This window comes from Watersipora subatra, chromosome 9 (assembly GCF_963576615.1).
Source record: "Watersipora subatra chromosome 9, tzWatSuba1.1, whole genome shotgun sequence".
NCBI classification, from domain to species: domain Eukaryota; kingdom Metazoa; phylum Bryozoa; class Gymnolaemata; order Cheilostomatida; family Watersiporidae; genus Watersipora; species Watersipora subatra.
In genome coordinates, this window is record NC_088716.1 from 52,223,043 (window position 1) to 52,242,587 (window position 19,545).

A 19,545-nucleotide genomic window follows, 5' to 3' on the forward strand; every position below is an offset into this window, starting at 1 on the left:
TGCTCGAAAGTGTAGATTACCAGTGTCAGCAAGCAACAGACCCCTAATTTACAATTGGATAGATTTTGCACTCACACTGATTTCACACTGATTTCAAAGTAGTGTAGATGAGAAGAGGCATCAAGGTATATGGAATGTTAATGTTACTTATCAGGAAACACAAAGGTTCCAGGAACATTTCAACCATAGATTGATAAAAGGAGCAAATATTATGAAGTGATGAATGGAGAGGTCTATAATTAGGCATTCTCGTGGTAAGACAGCCTGCCGTGGTCAATTTGCGAATAGCATTCGCCTTTGCTCAGCCAAAGACATTAGATAGAATTAATTGTGGCACCTGCAGGCAAGAGCTGAAGGAAATTTTTAGTGTGATCATAGAATTAAAATTGACTGATAATTTGTAGGTTCAAGTGAAAATGAAAATGGCAGTTCTTTCTTGTAACCATAAGCTGTGAGAAAGAGCTGGAAATCAGGGAGATACAAAGATAAGTGGATGGGAAAGGAGAGAATGGGGAAGAAGGAAACCGCAGAGAGCTAAAGCCTAAAAGAGTTAATAGACTTAAAGGTTGACTTTCAACAAAATTCACATTACAGTTATTTGGTATCAAAAGATTCACCATGTCTTACTCTGTTGTGTGGTAGGTGCCAAATATGTGGAAATGTGATTAAAGCTCTTAAAAGCTCAAAAACGAACAGTTAATCGCAGCCATCACGAAACCGCTGTAGATAGGAATCAGTTTATTTCTCTGACGTAGTCATTACATTTGGTTATTGTTTTGTCACGTGATGTTCTCACGTAAATTGAAAGGCCAATAAAAGGCTCAATATAAAAATATATAAAACTTCTCATAGACTAGTTTATGACAAACACTTTGGATTTTACCGAAAACCCCCGTATCAAATATAAATGCTCGCTACTTGACAGTTTTGTTTCGGCTTGGTCTAATCGTCTAGTCGTAATCTGATCATGTGACCCATACTTTGCTAATAATTTCTGCAGCGTTTTTTGATTATCACAGGTGACCAACAGGCTCGTCATGAATATCAGACAATGATATGTATTCCTTCAAGCAAAGGTTAAAAAATTAAACGAATTTTCACAGTAGGTTATAAGATATCAGTACTGAAAGTGACAGCATTATAATGGCGATGAAATAGAAACGTAAGAACAATAGAATAGAAATGGTTTTATTGGTTGCGTGAAGTATATTTGTGAAAATATTTTGACGAGTATGTTGCGTGAAAGTGTAAACAGAAGCCATCTTGTACAGCTACGTCCCATTTGAGCCATTTTGGAAAGAGATTCTAGTCTAAGGCGGTTTTGTGATGGGGGCGATTAACTGTTCGTTTTTGAGCTTTTAAGAGCTTGTAATCACATTTCCACATACTTTGCGCCTACAACACAGCAGAGTAAGACATAGTGAATCTTTTAATATATAATAACTGTAATGTAAATTTTGTTGCAAGTCAGCTTTTAAGAACTATACATACGATATTTCTAGTTAACTGGTCTTCAGCTGGAAAGATTATTCTAGTGTCAAATGTATAATACGGCTTAGTTGCATTTATTAAGCATCATAAAAACACCAGAAACTTGGTAAATTGGACATTTTATGCACTAAAAAACTACTTATTAATATTTAAATCATATATATTTATTATGTTATAATAATTTCAACTAAATAACCTATAATTGGACAAAACAGAATTTTATGGCACAAAATAAGCTGTGACAGCTATTTCATGCTTTGGTAGGGCCCCTCTGCTTGATCTGTCATTGCAAATGTAATGTTGTGTTTAATATGTCAGTCTTTGAAAATATTAGTTTAAAAGTAGAATGTCTTATTAATTAATTTCTAAGAAGTTCATTTGATATGCATGGAATCTTGCTATGAATTGGCTGCCAATTTTAATAATAGTTTACATTATGTGATTTCTAGAACAGTTTCATAATCTCCAAAAGCTTGGTACTAAAATCCTGTAAGGAAAGAGTCCTAGAAACTGCACTTGTGATAATTTCTAGTAAACCACTTAAATTATTTGTTACATTAAACTGACCAATAGCATGTAATATTGTGTTTTAGCAATTCCACATTTATGTTTTACTAGTGTCATCAAATGACTTTAGAAGATAAAAGTACTTTTTAAAGGAAATTCATACATTAAAGTTTAGTTTTTTTATAAGTATACTAAACTACAATTATAACATTATTTTTATGTTTTTGTTGTAGTTTGCTGTTTGATTATAAATTTTAATCGCTAAAGCAGAAAATAAACAAATACTGTGTTAGAAATTATCAATGTATGCAGATGAATATGACGACAAAATATGACTATAATTATACAATTACACTATACTATTAGGATAGACCACCATATAGTATAGTGTAAACGTGTCACTCATATTTTAAGATAACAGTTTCCAAGAGCTTGTGCTTACCTAAATCAGCGTGGAAGATCTGATTAAATTATATTATGTAACAAAAGAAACAGCAGAGAGAGTTAACATTTTTATGCAGATTAATTGGTCAACACACAGACAAGCTAAGATAATGAGGAAACAACAAAGCAGATGTTTTTTGAATAAAATACTTTTTGCTTTTAACTTGTTTTTAATAAACAAGCTTTTGGCTTTGTGCTAAATATTTGGAATGTATTTTGAAGATGAAAACAAATTTGTTGCTAGGCCGATGTATACTTAGAGAAAACACCACTCCTTCTCAAAGTTGCTCTTGCTTTCCACAGCAGTTTGTTTGACAGATTCATTTCAGAATAAACGTATATATGATACGAATGAGCTGGCTCTCTCACCCTGACCCTCAGTTAAATGGAAAAACATAATATGTCAGCATTACAATAATAGATATCTCATGAACTCTTCATAGTACGGTTTTCTGTAATTTTTTAAAACAAAGCAATAAATTTACTGTTATATAATCTTGATAGCTTTTCTGTTTTTTAACTCACCGACACAAAATTTTAAATTAGAATATTTATTAAAGATTGTATTTTTACAAACTGAAAACAGCCACATTCCTAAATAAAGGTTGAACTCTTGATGTCTAAATAGAAGTGGTTAGCCTCTACATAATGAAGGCAGATAATCTTTACCATTCTATAATTAGCTGTTGGAGAATTCTGTTGTGTCAAAAGTGGAATTCATAAGTGCATACCGAGTCTACACTAATTGCCAAAGTCTCCCTAATCACTGTAAACACAAGTCAATTACTGATGTTATTCTTAGAAAAACATGTTTTTGCTTACTTTATGACTGCAAAGGGTGACTGTACTTTAAAGAAAGGTCATTAAGTTCACTTTGTCTGACTTGAGAGATTTTACTAATTGACTGTCATTGTGCCTTGATGCAAGGTCATCAGGGAGGTACAACTTCATACTATGACATTTCTTTATTTTGTACATATATATATATATAGAATATATATATAATATATAGTATACTGTATACGTACACACTATATACATATACATGTGCTATATATATACTATATACACTATATATATATCTATAGTGTATATATAAGCCAATTTACATGAAGCCTGAAAGATGCAGGAGAAAGGTAAGATCTAAGCTGGAAAGTGATAAGGAAGGTAAGGCCATAGTCTACAACTAGCAAGCAATGTAATATTTGCTTGGCTGAAAAGCATATTATAATTTGCAACAACTCTCTTGGCACTCTTAACACTAGAAATGAGCTAATCAGTGCTTGCAGACACAGAAGAAAACATTTATTGTGTAATAACACATAATTCGTTTAAACATTAGGCTTGACTGTTAGTAGCTGATATGTACAACTGCATTAACTTAGTATGGTTTTAGCACCTGACAAGTGTGGTTTGCTAGTAAATCATATGAAACAATATTGTAGTGCGATAATTTTTAGTCGCTCTATAACTTGTTTTATATATATATATACATGTATATATATAAATATACATGTATATATATAGGCCTATATATATCTTATATCTATATATATATTTCTCAAAGTCCGTCTGTCGTCGTATATCTGTATATCTGTTGGTTTTCCAGCTATAGCTATTATTAGAACAGCTGAGCTGGACAACAATACAGACTCAAAATCATGGCTTACCTTCATTGGAAGCCTAGCCTTATTAACTAGCTTAGTGGAATTTTCCATTGGCAATATGCCAGGCTATTAGCTTGAAAGTTACAGTTGTTTGACAAAGTTTTAAAACTTTTACAGTTGTTGTTATTTTTCTCTTAATTTATTTCAACTACACGAAACACTTCTCTCATGATATGTAGTTTGAAAGTTATAATGGCAAATGTTGTTATATGGTAAATACAAATCAACTTTCTGTCCAAAGACTCTTCTATTACACGGGCAATGCCGGGTGACACAGCTAGTATATATATATATATATATATATATAACTTAATTGGCAATAACCTCATTTCAATATGAAATGTTTTTCAAATTATACCATACCACAATCATAAAACAAAAAAGGAAAAGGAAACAATTAGCCACTAAAATAAAATAAATGGTTTGATATATAGTGTTTAAAATACCTTTATTCGCTATAATACCATTTATTCTATACCTTACTAATAATTCAAATTTTTTATCATTTAAATTAAATAAAATGATTTTAAAGTATCCTTTAAGAGTATTAAAGACCTAGTCTTGTAAGTTGTGTAAAATGATGCACCGTGCTGTCTCAAACTTTTTCATGAATTTATAAAGGTTTATCATTGGTTTATGTGAAACTCATCAAGTTTAGCTTATTATTCGTGATCTGCTGAGAGAATCACATTGCCAGGCGTCTGCGTGCAATGATTGCTTCATCAACAAATGATTAGATGTTGTACAAGCACTTGTCATAGCTTGTCAGCAGTGAGATTCGTAGTTCATACTTCAGAGAGTAGGTTCTTACATGCAGCAGGTTATTTGTGTGATGTACAACTCTATGTCAGTGCCCCAGCTGATATTCTGAATAGTTGGGAAACAGCATGAATTTATAGCGATCAATATCATATTCAAAGTTTGAAAAGTTACTCTAAAATAGAATATTTGTACCAGAAAATTACTCATTCTCAACAGGGAATGCAAAGCACTTAGCTTACAAGTTAATAATGAAAACTTTGAGCAATTTTTAAAGTAAAAAATATTTGTATAAAGTTTGCTATTAGAAGGCTTTTGGGCTCAACCTTATTGACAGCCTACTCCATTATTTTTCTCTAGAAACCCAACAACTTAGTTGTATAAAACCAGTTTAAATACATTTGGTTTTCATTAAACTTCACTAGGTACCTGATAATTTGTAGGTCTGCTTTTACCACGACCCCTGTCAGGGTTTGTTTTCTCAGGCTAACGGTTTTAGTCAGATCAAAACGTGTAACAAAAGGGTAATTGCAAAATAATAAGAAAGATAAACATCTTTATTAAACACAATTTATATAGTAAAGTATAATTAGATAAAGGAATGTATTTCTAGAGTATTTTGTGTCACTCCTGCACTGTTCTACTATGTCACTCTTCCTACTCAAAATACTTACTCGTTGGACTAAAAACATGAAATAAGTGTTGAAGTTTAATTATAGATCAACTTGCACAGAATTTTAGTAGATTTTATCAGAGAGTATTTATATTTTGCTATCATTTGCGATTGTTTTTGATGTTTGAGATGAACTGACTGCCAGAGTGTTTCAAGATTATAATTGACAAAACTTGATCGCAGTGAAAATGAAAAAGCTTCTAGACGGATACAGCTTATTTTGGCTTCCACTTTTTGCTTTTTCCCTCATTTTTCAAGTATGTTTTACTTTCCTTGTTTTAAAAAAGTCATTTTGTATAAACTTGTAGATTAATTTGGTCTTATTTGTCATGAAAGGACAACTCTCTAAACAGAAGTTCAGATACGAATTTATGCAGTTATTTGCAGTTACGCAGTGTATATTTGCCTGTCAAAAGGCAGGCTAAAAGCATCAGGAAAAACTAATTTCTTGCTTCGGCATCAAACAGGAATATTTCATTTTGTAGCCAAGCACACTACTAACTGCGCTACTCCACTACCTTGTAAAATTAAGAATAATTGTACACATAGTTATTACACACGATGATCTCTCACGGTGCACAGGACTGCATACTAGTTCAATATAACTTAAGAAAAACTGAAAGTATATATTTTATTTTTAAGAATAAATTAAATTGATACTTAGAGCACATTTTAATATTAATTTATTACTATTAATTTTATTTACTATTATTTTTTATTCTATTGTTAATATTACAAATTAGAATTGTATAATATATTAGAACTATATTACGTAGTACATGAACTGCCAGTATATAACTCTGGTGATTCAATTTACAGCCCTTCTATGCTTGGAGTATAGTTGTCTGAGGTGATATCAAATACAGGCATTGTTGACTATCTGAGACAAGTGCTCTCAACTGCAGGAATGTGGCTCAAACACTAGCATTTTAAGTTGTCTATACCTATGCAATTACATTCGTTGTATTGTATTGGAGTTGTCACACCATTATACACATCCATAATCTGATTAAAATAAATATTACACGGCAACACATCACTTGGAGAATGTTATTTTTATCACAGAACCTTATGTTTGATTACTATATACCACGAACAGTTTATAAACTGCTATACTGATGAGAATACGAGGCTTTACTAAATAAGTCACTTGTCTATGGTTGCACACTGCTCAACAGTTAAGGCCTACTACTGTTGTAGTGGTCGTTATAAACTGTGTTACGTTATTATGATAACGTTTCAAAATCTGATAATGAATCAATTTGTTACCTTTTTATTAAATATACAAACTTTGGCAAACTGCATGAAAATGATTGCCATATTTTTATGAGAAAAAATTGAAATTTTGTACTAATAACTTTTTATAATTTGAGCTGTTTTATATTTGGAGTTGTTGAAGCGATATCGGTGAATATTATTCACTATCTTCTTTTCTCTATCTTCATCTCTTTTAAGTTTTATTGGCTGATAGAATGAGCTCTGGTTAGTTTGAGCTAATCTCACGCACAGAGGCACAATCAGACTACTTTTATTGAGTTCTTATTTTATACACATCTTTTAGATTTTTGTTGACATAATCATGTTTTATGAAAATATCTTTGTTATTTATGCTTGAGATAACATTCTCTATGAACTGTTTTCCTATCTAAACATTGCTTTTTGAAGGCCGAGATTGGAGTTTGTGAGCGACTTCTCAACATGAGAGTTGATGTTGAAGAGGGGACAACTCCTGCGTGTAAAGAGTTGGTCGATGTGTTCACCAAACTAGTCTATATGCATCCGAATTTTGAAGGGGAAACGCCTTTGCTTCCAGCAAGACTTCTTTAGCTCTTCATATATCCTGGTATGACTGAAGTGTTTTTTCTTTGACCTGCTCCAGCCTCATTTTATTTGCTAATTACGGCCTCAGAACTTTTGCTGTTGCCTCTCTTTTTCTACATAGCCTTAGTTACTCCGCTATGCCCACATTTCATCAGATAGAATATGTTCAAGTGAGGTTTGTTTTGTCGAGTAAATAACAAATATATGCATGTAGATACAGTATACTTGCTAAGAGGGTTAAAGTTATGATGTAGTATCCTAACAGGTAATGGACCTGATTTATTTTCATTAAAGCTAATAACACTATAATTGTATTGTTAAAGGGAATATTTGTTTACAGAATAGATGCTACATAATAATTTCTATATACTTTTGACTGTGACAGAACTTGTGCTGATGCAACTGACGAGTTATTACAGGTGTTTTGACAAGGTCACAAGGTTATGAAAAGGTTATGGTAACATCTGATGAACTTTTTGACATACTGTGACATAAATGTAGGGTAATGCACAATCATTTCATTAAATAACATTCCCATAATCTTGTTAAAAATAATAGCTGTTTGAAATATGCTAAGTTTCATGACTCATTGTTTATAATAGTTGATTACTTATTGCTCATAGTTGACTGCTTATTGCTCATAGTTGATTGCTTATTGCTTATATATAGTTGATTGCTTATTGCTCATAGTTGATTGCTTATTGCTCAATGTTGATTGCTTATTGCCCATTGTTGATTGCTTATCGCTCATCGTTGATTGCTGATTGCCCATAGTAGATTGCTTATTGGTCATAGTTGATTGCTTATTGCTCATTGTTGATTGCTAATTGCTCATTGTTGAATGCTAATTGGTCATAGTTGATTGCTTATTCGTCATAGTTGATTGCTTATTGCTCATTGTTGATTGCTAATTGCTCATAGTTGATTGCTTATTGCTCATAGTTGATTGTTTATTGCTCAATGTTGATTGCTTATTGCCCATTGTTGATTGCTTATCGCTCATTGTTGACTGCTTAGTGCTCAATGTTGATTGCTTATTGCTCATAGTTGATTGCTTACTGCTCATAGTTGACTGCTTATTGCTTATAGTTGATTGCTTATTGCTCAATGTTGATTGCTTATTGCCCATTGTTGATTGCTTATCGCTCATTGTTGATTGCTTATTGCTCATAGTTGATTGCTTATTGCACAATGTTCATTGCTTATTGCCCATTGTTGATTGCTTATCGCTCATTGTTGATTGCTTATTGCTCATAGTTGATTGCTTATTGCTCAATGTTTATTGCTTATTGCCCATTGTTGATTGCTTATCGCTCATTGTTGATTGCTTATTGCTCATAGTTGATTGCTTATTGCTCAATGTTGATTGCTTATTGCTCATAGTTGATTGCTTATTGCTCATTGTTGATTGCTTATTGCCCATTGTTGATTGCTTATCGCTCATTGTTGATTGCTTATTGCTCAATGTTGATTGCTTATAGCTTATAGTTGATTGCTTATTGCTCAATGTTGATCGCTTATTGCTCAATGTTGGTTGCTTATTGCTCATAGTTGATTGCTAACTGCTCATAGTTGATTGCTTATTGCTCATAGTTGATTGCTTATTGCTCAATGTTGATTGCTTATTGCCCATTGTTGATTGCTTATCGCTCATTGTTGATTGCTGATTGCCCATAGTAGATTGCTTATTGGTCATAGTTGATTGCTTATTGCTCATTGTTGATTGCTAATTGCTCATTGTTGAATGCTAATTGGTCATAGTTGATTGCTTATTGGTCATAGTTGATTGCTTATTGCTCATTGTTGATTGCTTATTGCTCATTGTTGATTGCTTATTGGTCATAGCTGATTGCTTATTGCTCATTGTTGATTGCTAATTGCTCATTGTTGATTGCTTATTGGTCATAGCTGATTGCTTATTGCCCATAGTAGATTGCTAATTGCTAAGAGTTAATTGCTAATTGCTAAGAGTTGATTGCTTATTGCTCATTGTTGATTGCTAATTGCTCTTAGTTGGTTGGTGATAGCTTATTCCTCCTATCTCATTGCTCAAAGCTCGTACCCTGTTGGTCATTGCTTGTTGTGTACTGCTTTTCGCATATAGGTTGTTGCTTGTATATTTGAGTTCATACTATGTAGTCTTATCTTGAGACCAGCAATTTTTACGGACGTGTTTCTGCTAGTCCTGACTAGTCAGTGCCTCTTATTCTTCTCAGGAAGTGATGTCATACAGAGACTAACCAAGTGCAGCATCAAACATTTGCAATCTCTCGAAGATTATTTTTTGTACATATGCTCTCTCTGGTCAGCTCTCACACTTGCCATTCATAACTCAGGACAGCCTCTACCTCAATTATCTCTGACTGAAGATACTGAGGCTAAGGTAACCAGTTCACTAACTTTGGTCTCTGTCGTTTCATCTCATATTGAACAGCTAGCTGTCTTCCTGTGCGATGGTATAGCTCTACCGTATTTGGACCTCAGGGCAACTGAGCGTCTCAATGACCACTTGATGAAGGTAGATACATCTGTCACTGCTGGAGAAAATCCCCCTCACATTGACATGGTGAGATCTGAGGCTAAGTAGCTTTTTGCAGTAGATCTTACTCTTTCATTAAGTTGCCAAATTTTAAGTAGCGCTTTACATGGTGTCTTTGACCATAAGGTATGCTAATGCAGTCTAGTTATGCATTTGTGTTCAAGTTGACCTTTTGTGTTCAGGTTGGCCTTTTGTGTTCAGGTTGACTTTTTGTGTTCAGGTTGGCCTTTTGTGTTCAGGTTGACCTTTTATGTTCAGGTTGACTTTTTGTTTTCAAGTTGACCTCTCATTTGTCAGAGGTCAGAAGTAGGGTAATATTGCATTGCACTGTACTGGCTCGAGTAGTCTGGAAGGTGTGATTTAAAGAGATGTGATGATTGGTAGGTCTAGAACAGAGATAACTTATCTTGTCAGCACTTGTCAGCAATGGATGAGCATCAATCAGCCTGAATTGTTGAATAGTTAAATAAACTCAATTACGAGTCTAATTATTTTTAAAGTGTCTGATAAAAAGAATAACTTAAAAAACATAAACTTTAGAAACATGTTGTAGCGTGTCAATAGATGGCTGTATCGTTGTCTACTGCAGACGATTACAGCATTACAGTGTACTCAAAGTACACTATCTTACCCACCATGGGCTGATGTATTTTATTGAATTTGTCACAAATAGATACCCTAACCTCCAAGTGAGCGAACTCATAGGAAAGGTCAGGTTAGTTTATAGCCATATTACTACCAACTACAATATATTTTATATATGTTACAATATTACCTAATACACACTGCAATATATTATGCAATATTACACTGTATATTGCGACTTACCATATGTTTAAAAAATTTAATTAATATGAGGTGGCGTGAAGATTAAAATTCAAAAGCAGATTTTATCACGCGCAATATCATTGGTATGTATTGGTACGTATATCAAAGTATGCATTGCTAGTTGTGGGGAAGTTCGGACAGCCCTCTGCTGTCTGATGGGTTGTAGCAAAAAGACCTCCGCATTCTTAACAAAGAACACTGCAATAAGATGTGACAACACCGACTGTCAAACTAAACCAAATGGTAAATTATGAGTCATTATGTAGTCAGCTGTCGCAGCCACATCTGAAACTCACCGACGAGTAATATGAAGAGGTTGGTGATACAGCTGAACTAAGCATCTGTGAGCAATAGTCTACAGAAATTACTGAATAAGGAGGGTTTTGTGCGTAGCTCGTGTTCATTGGTACAGCAGCAAGCGAAGTCGGGCTAGCGGCATAAGACCCAGAGTTACAAATAGTTCCTGATATACTTGCATAAGAATGTGAGAGTTTTTATATAACAAATGTCAAGAGTGGTACTTTGCAGTGTAATTGGTCTGTTTTGAAACATTGAAACCGAATGTTCTTGGCTGCAAGGTTGTTTGGTGATAAGATCAAGATTTGAACCAATGATATACAGCCCCCAAGGATAGGCGACAGCTATCATATGGGCGGGGTTAATGATCGTGCTGTTTGGATTGTGCTAGCCTGAATTTCAGAGCTAACACAATTTTCACGGAGCAGTCGCGTTGCCTCGTTAAGTTTTGGAAAACACGACTCGCTGTTATCGTGTCATTAGCTCATTCAGTCAGTAGGCCGTGCAGTTCACAATAGCAACCCTTGAATTTCTACAATGTAAGGGTAACGCCTAATTAAAAAAATGGATCCATGGAAAATAAAACATTTCAAAAATTATCTACTTTTACTAATTTTGAAATTGGTAGGTGTCGTAATATATGCTTAAAGTTAAATATAATTTACCCAAAGTCATCCGAACAACAGCCTTTTTTCCTAGTTTTTGATTAATATTTTGCCATCCCTAATATAAAATGACAAAGTCTTTCATTGTTGTCATGCTGTTTTACCTGGCCATTAAGATGGGACAGCAGACAAAGCTGTGGAGTGTAGTTTTCATACTCAAAATCTAAATAAAAAATCGAATTTGGGCTATTTTACGATCGCGACTATTAATATCGCGAATGCTTGTGAATGTCAACTGACTGATCATAACGGTGACAATATTGGGATACTATATTTATTGACAACAAAATGAAACTAACAGACCACTAAAATAACCACTATTGTTCATAATATTTGTAAATTTACAAGGGGCTTTATTCAGCATATTCGTTTGTTCGGGTGCCGTGTTCGGGTTCATCCCAACAGAGCTCGATCATTAAGCCCCGCCCACATGATGCCCGTCGCCTATCCTTGTGAGCGCTGTATATCATTGCTTGAACTGAGTAGATAAGAATACTAGAAATATGTCTCTATATTGATTTGGTGATGTTTCCTCTTGTAATCAAGGCTTGTTATTTGACAATATTCAACTATTACATAATTTGGTTCGATAAAAGTTATATTTTGTTTATATTTTATTTTATTATGACAAGAAATACCACGTAGATCTTGAAGGAAGGAAGAAGGAAGCAGTAAACCTAACCTGTAGAGAAGATATTTATTATAGGTATTGCATAAGCATCGGTACAAAATGAAGAGCCCCGTGCCAAAAACATTTGCAGCTACTAGTTTCTTGAATAAGTATGAGAAATGATCAAAGCTGTCTCAAGCAAACACTCGATGACAGATGTCAGCACGACAATGATGAATATGAAATTTGATGATAGATTAAAACATTGTGTATACCACATTGACAGCAAAGACTTTTCATTAACACTTCAGAGAAATATCTTTTTGGTTTATAACCTTTTCAAAATCATTATTTTCGTCAACTCAGTCATAATGATGGTGAGGTTGAACTGAGCTATATGTAAGAAGCTGTAGCCTGTGGATCAACTTGAATTTATCCTCTATGCCGCCGTCTCAATGAGACAGCCGCATAGAGATTAAATGCAGGTTGCAAATGACCATATCTTCTGCTTCTATCATAGCTTGTTCTTCTTCGTTTACGTCTCTGGAAGTTTCCTTCCTCAAACATGTCGGAGAAGGAACAGCTTGGAGAGATCATCCAGTGGTTGCCCTGTTAATTAAAATGTATATGTCTTAGACCATCATATGGGCTGACTAACAAGCCACAGAAATTTCTTTTTAAATTTACGTGGATAGTTATGAGCAGGAGTAAATGGTAAACAAAACCCTCTAGATAAATAAGCACACCTAATCACAGCATGAGTTGCTAATCTGGAACAAGGAACAATAAAGGCCAGCCACGAAGCAATACTCAGTAAACACTAATATTTGAAATTGTCTCCTCTTCCTGATCTGCATTAAACTATAAGCTAATCATATATTTGCTGTACGTACATGTAAAATATATATGTCTATGAAGATGACATAAGAATATGTATAATGAACAAAAAATATTAGGAGTTTATGAATATGTTGATAGCGTCCAAAAATAAAATTAATTTCATTTTTATCAACTACTAGCCGAAGGCATGGTGTTACACGGGTAATAGAATAATTATCTATTAAATTTGAGTAACTTATCTAGAAAGCTAGATCTTTACTAAAATCTTTACTAAAACAATACCCATGTTTTAAACCAGCTTAACAACCTTTAAGCATAACGGTCAACAGTGCTAGTTATTAACCACAAGCGATTGCTTCAAGCATGAGTCTTTTAACCAGTGTAATGCCCACTTGTTCAGTGTAACTTAGTAGTTAAGTTTGCTGCCTCTAGATCTGGACGGCCCGAAATCAAATCCAGTGCCATGCAGATTTTTCTTTGCTAGATTTAATTGCTAAAACTGGACACAGGGTTTAACAAAAAGACAAACACTGAAATTTATATAAATACTGTATATAGATTGAAAATATGTTTGTTTGTCAAACTAGCATAAAAATGAAGTGTATCAGTGCTGCAGATTTTACAATAATTTTGACTATGTAGTTTTACCTAAATTTATGCTATAGAAAAACCTTCCATCAATTCCTTAAATACACCATTTCTTACACTTCCCTATTATTATATGTTGAACATTTGAAACACCGATTTATTTCAAGCTAACAAATTATAACATGCTTTATTGGTAGCTGAAGCTGAACTGATGATATGGCCATTATGCAATATGACAAATATCTGATCAGCTTGTCCCTAAACAGGTGCACACAAAACGGGTGCACATAAAACAAGTGCTATGGTAACATGTTGTAGAATGCATGTGAAAATAATTTGCATGAACACGAAAACAAGGAGTCATCATTCACCTTTTTGCCATCAAGGTTTTCATAGAAATCTTTCTTAAAGCAGTCATTTAGACTGAGATTATGTCGAATGCTGTTTTGCCAGTTGTCACAGCTCTTATAGTAAGGCCATTTGTTCATGATCGCGTGGTAGATCTCTTTCAATGTTAATTTCTTCTCTGATGACTCGTGAAGTACTGTTGCTATGAGAGCCACATAACTGCAATTAAACAGCATTCTACATCCTTATGTTCGCAACCCAACAGTTTACCAACACAACATGATAACAATAACAATGAGGTACATAAAACTTATGTTTACCCCAAACTTTTAAATAGCAAATACGTATTCATATGTATATTTGCCATGTAAAAGTTTGGGATAATATATTGTTTTAAATTGTATCATAAAATAAAAATTGTTCATATCCTACAATATACAATATTGTATAAACCAGTTATACAATATAAGTGGTTTTATATTATATATACAATATAAAACAATAATAATAGCTAAATAATAAATCCACATATAGGTAACCAAATGACCTATTGCTTCCATAATAATAAGCAACAGGTCATTGCTTATGACCTAAGCAATGACCTGTTGCTTAGGTCATAATAATATTTCTTATATAAATAGCAAATCCACATATAGGTAACCAAATGATGTAATAATACTATTGCTTCCATAAACAACTTACAAAAGTCAGGTTCTACCGTAATTTGCAAAATTTAAAAAAATTGTTTTTAGCCCTCCTATTCACACTTCAACCATATATTTCACCTTTAGCAGGAGAAAGTATGAGTGTCACACACATTATGCTTGTACCAGATTTTAATCACTTCTGCATCAATCAAAGTTATGTATATGTATCTTTCCTTGTTCAACTTATTATAGAAACTGCTTCTAAGGAAAGAACATACATGAGTTAAGTATGAAAGAGAAACACAGAATTTTTAGCTGAACCCGTATATAAACAATGCTTAACAAAGACTTCTGAAAGGAAGGCTAGTTTAATCTAAGTGGGCACTGTTAACCCGTGCCTAACGGTACATCATTTTATTAAGTTCTACTGCTCAATAAAATGTACTTCAATGATCATGCCTTCCTATATAGTCAAAGCAAATCTTAATTTGGTCTAACATCTCAATTTGAGATTGTTCAACAACCCAACAGAAGTTGCCGATGTGAAACGCTGTTGCTGGAAAAAAACTGCCGAAATAAGCTGAGTTCAAAATCTTTCATTCAAACTATTTTAGTAATGCTCTATTTAATTTTGACTACTAATTAGTGAATATAATATTTACTCTATTTATTCACAAACAATTAATTTAAACGTGGTTTAAAATGAGGAACATGGAATCTTGTGACCATAAGACAGAAAATAGTAGGAACAGGAACTTTCTGAATTCAGCTCGGATCCAGGAGGCCAACCCTAGCAATATTCATTCGCTTCAATTAATATGTGCAAATGTACAGAAGTTTTGACTTGGTCCTAAATATACTCAGTTATACCACATGTATATAACTCTCTGATAAGTTCTGATTAACCATGCTTTAGCTATGGATGCCAGTATGTTATGTAATCATGTCTCACAATAAATCCGTGTTCATAAACGTATATTGCACTCAGTTGGTGTTTGAAGAGAGAGCATCGCATTAATTCGTTTTTGGTCAATTTGTTGACATAATTCACAGTGATGTATTTTTCGAGTCCGTGTCTCCATAACTTCAGTATATGTACAGTACCTGTAGGGTGGCTTCGATTGCTCACTAAGGGGTGTGGCTGGCTCTGTAAAAATATTTGAAAGTTGTAATAAAATTAGTTATTAGTCACATGTATATTTATTTGTGCTCTTCATGTAATATCGACTTCAATTCATTGAATAACATTTATTAATTACAAATGATTGGTCCTGATAAGAATGTTACATATTGGATATCCAAAAGCTATCAAAATGAAATGTTTAGCACCAGCCGCCTCCAATGTTGATTATTTTAGAATTAAAGTAATCAAAGAATATCTACCCGAGTGGTTGGATAACATTGATTAATTGTTAACATACATATGTCTGTACCAGTTACAACCAAATTATAATATGATGATCCTATCATACTTACCATAGAAGAAATAACACTTTACCCCTTAGCTAGATAATAATCCTAAAGTTTTATTGATCTTAAATTATGTAACAAAAGATAATTAACTCACCGAATATTATTGTCAAAACAAACAATTATGATTCTCCTCTATATCAGCAGCATTTAGTGAGCAGCGGTACCATTCAAACACTACTTTAAATAACTAAACCTAATTGGGTAACTGACCACTACGTTTTCAATACTAAATTGTTTTTGAAGAAGTCTTGTGTTGAGCTTCTTAGCCTAAAAAATTAAAACATTAATAAATCTACCCAAACAGTGTCTGAATAACAATTTTACTGAGACGTATAAGTCGGAAGGGAATTGTTTTGTCAAGTTGTGGACTATGTTGAATGATTTGTGAAACAATTAACAGTGAAAAGAAAGAATATAGAGAGCATATGTCTTACCTGGCTTTATTGCCTCCATGCTAAGTGTATACTGATAGGTGGCGCTAGTAGCTCTGTGACAGCGCTGCCATAGGCCGCGCTGTTATTCAGCCATAGGCTGATAAGCTGCATTTACAATGATGCGCGAAGGAATGCTTTTCCTAGCCTATCACGCGCGACACAAATATTTGTTATTTTTCCTGTCCGAAAATATTGAATAACTATTTTTTTTTGTACAATTTTTCCCACAACACGAGTCATTTGAGTTTATTCCTTAGCAATTATGATATTTAGGTAAATATTCAAACAAAAGAACATGTTAAAACTAGTTGATCTATAAAGTTGTTTGAATACTCTTTTACAAATGTAAACACTCGTAGGACAGTAAAAATGAAAATATTATTAAACTGTTTTTGATAAACAAAATGAGAGACTGTTGAAACCTTTAAGATTGTCTTATTATCATCCATGTTTAACGACTTTCCACTGTTACTTGTATTTCACTCTTATTCAAAATCGTTGAAAACAATTGGTAAAATTACTAAACAGATGAGTTATCAATCTTGCTAAAAGTTTTGTGATTCCTTAACCAGTGGTTAAACAGCTTAACCAGGGGTTAAACAGCTTAACCAGGGGTTAAACAGCTTAACCAAGGGTTAAACAGCTTAACCAGGGGTTAAACAGCTTAACCAGGGGTTAAACAGCTTAACCAGGGGTTAAACAGCTTAACCAGGGGTTAAACAGCTTAACCAGGATTACTTGAAAAATGAGCATAAATAAATGAAGGAGAATTTGGAAAGCAAATAGAATCTAGAGAGCAATTCATAATAATAATAATACAAAAAGGTAAAACTGCTCTGAGATTTTAACATTTAAATTTATAAAGTGATTGAGGCAACCAGACCGGATCTAAATGACCTATAGTTGTACAAAGCAGAATTTTATGGAACAAAATAAGCTGTGACTGCTATTTCATGCTTTGGTAGGGCCCCTCTGCTTGATCTGTCATTGCGAATGTAATTTTATGTTTAATATGTCAGTTTTTGTAATATTAGTTTAAAAGTAAAATATTATTTAATGAATTGATATTTAAGAAACTTCTTTGATATGCATAGAACCTTGCTATGAATGGGCTGCCTATTTTAATAATAGTTTACATTATGTGATTTTTAGAACAGTTTCATAATCTTCAAAAGCTTGGTACTAAAATCCTGTAAATCAAGAGTCTTATCAACTGCACTTGTGACAATTTCCAGTAAACTACTTAAATTATTTGTTACATTAAACTGACCAATAGCGTGTGATGTTGTATTTTAGCAAATCCACATTTATGCTTTACTAGTGTCATCAAATAACTTTATTTGCTATCATATATTTTGTCCTAAATAAAAGCAATTTTCACAAGAAGTTTATAATTTAAAATTTAGTTTTTTAAAAGTATACTAAATTACAGATATAGCATGATGTTTATTGTTATAATTAGATGTTTGATTATAAATTTTAATAGCTAAAGCAAAAAATAAACAAATTTTGTGTTCTAATCTTGAGGTCTAAATAAAAGTGGTTAGCCTCTGCATAATGAGGTCAGATAATCTTTACCATTCTATAAATAGCTGTTAGAGAATTCTGTTGTGTTGTCAAAAGTGGAATTCATAAGTGCATACCAAGCCTAGACTAATTGCCAAAGTCTCCCTATTCACTGTAAACACAAGTCAATTAATAAAGTTATTCTTAGAAAAACATGTTTTTGCTGTCTTTCTGACTGCAAAGGATGACTGTACTTTAGAGAGAGGTCATTAAGTTTACTTTGTCTGACTTGAGAGATTTTACTAATTGACTGTCATTATGCCTTGATACAAGGTCATCATATATATAGTGTATATATATGTACAAAATAAAGAAATGTCATAGTATGAAGCTGTACCTCCCTGATGACCTTGGATCAAGGCACAATGACAGCCAATTAGTAAAATCTCTCAAGTCAGACAGTCAGTCTCACTACATACATATATATAGTGTATATATATAATATATAGTCTACTATATTATACCATACCACAACCATAAAACAAAAAAGGAAAGGGAAACAATTAGCCATTAAAATCAAATAAATGGTTTGATATATAGTGTACCTATATCTGATATATCTATGATATATAGTACCTTTATCTGCTATAATAATACCATTTATTCTATGCCTTAGTAATAATTCACATTTTTTATCATTTAAATTAGATAAAATGATTTTAAAGTATCCTTTAAGAGTATTAAAGACCTAGTCTTGTAAATTGTGTAAATTGATGAAGCACGAATGATGCACCGTGCTGTCTCAAACTTTTTCATGAATTTATGGAGGTTTATCATTGGTTGATGTGAAACTCATCAAGTTTAGCTTATTATTAGTGATCTGCTGAGAGAATCACATTGCCAGGCATCTTCGTGCCATGATTGCTTCATCAACTAATGATTAGATGTTGTACAAGCACTTGTCAAAGCTTGTCAGTAGTGAGGTTCGTAGTTCATACTCGAGAGAGTAGGTTCTCACAAGCAGCAGGTTATTTGTGTGATGTCACAACTCTATGTCAGTTTCCCAGCTAATATTCTGAATAGTTGGGAAACAGCATGAATTTATAGCGATCAATATCATATTCAAAGTTTAAAGAGTTACTCTAAAATAAAATATTTTTTCCAGACTGACTTTAAAGGTTAAAAATATTTGTATAAAATTTGCTATTAGAAGGCTTTTGGCTTCAACCTCATTGTTGTAGCCCTCTCCATCATTTTACTCTAGAAACCTAACAACTTCTTGTAAAAAAAGTAGTTTGAATAGATTTGGTTTTCAGTAGACTCAACTAGGTATCTGATAATTTGTAGGTCTGCTTTTAACACGACCCCTATCAGGGTTTGTTCTCTCCGGGTAACGGTTTTAGTCAGA

General features: G+C 33.1%; 2 protein-coding genes across 2 annotated transcripts in view; both read right to left on the reverse strand.

Moving 5' to 3' along the window:
- The window catches only part of LOC137403636 (charged multivesicular body protein 1B2-like), a 233,842-nt gene that overhangs the window by 193,675 nt on the left and 20,622 nt on the right, over nt 1-19,545 (reverse strand). The gene's annotated exons all lie outside the window — the stretch shown is intronic.
- On the reverse strand, nt 12,375-16,722 carry LOC137404464 (forkhead box protein I2-like). Its single transcript, XM_068090678.1, has 4 exons — nt 16,632-16,722; nt 15,829-15,871; nt 14,101-14,296; nt 12,375-12,910 (listed from the first exon to the last, which is right to left on the reverse strand). Exons 1-4 carry the CDS (start codon nt 16,648-16,650, stop codon nt 12,734-12,736), a joined length of 435 nt encoding a protein of 144 aa, XP_067946779.1. The 5' UTR covers nt 16,651-16,722; the 3' UTR covers nt 12,375-12,733.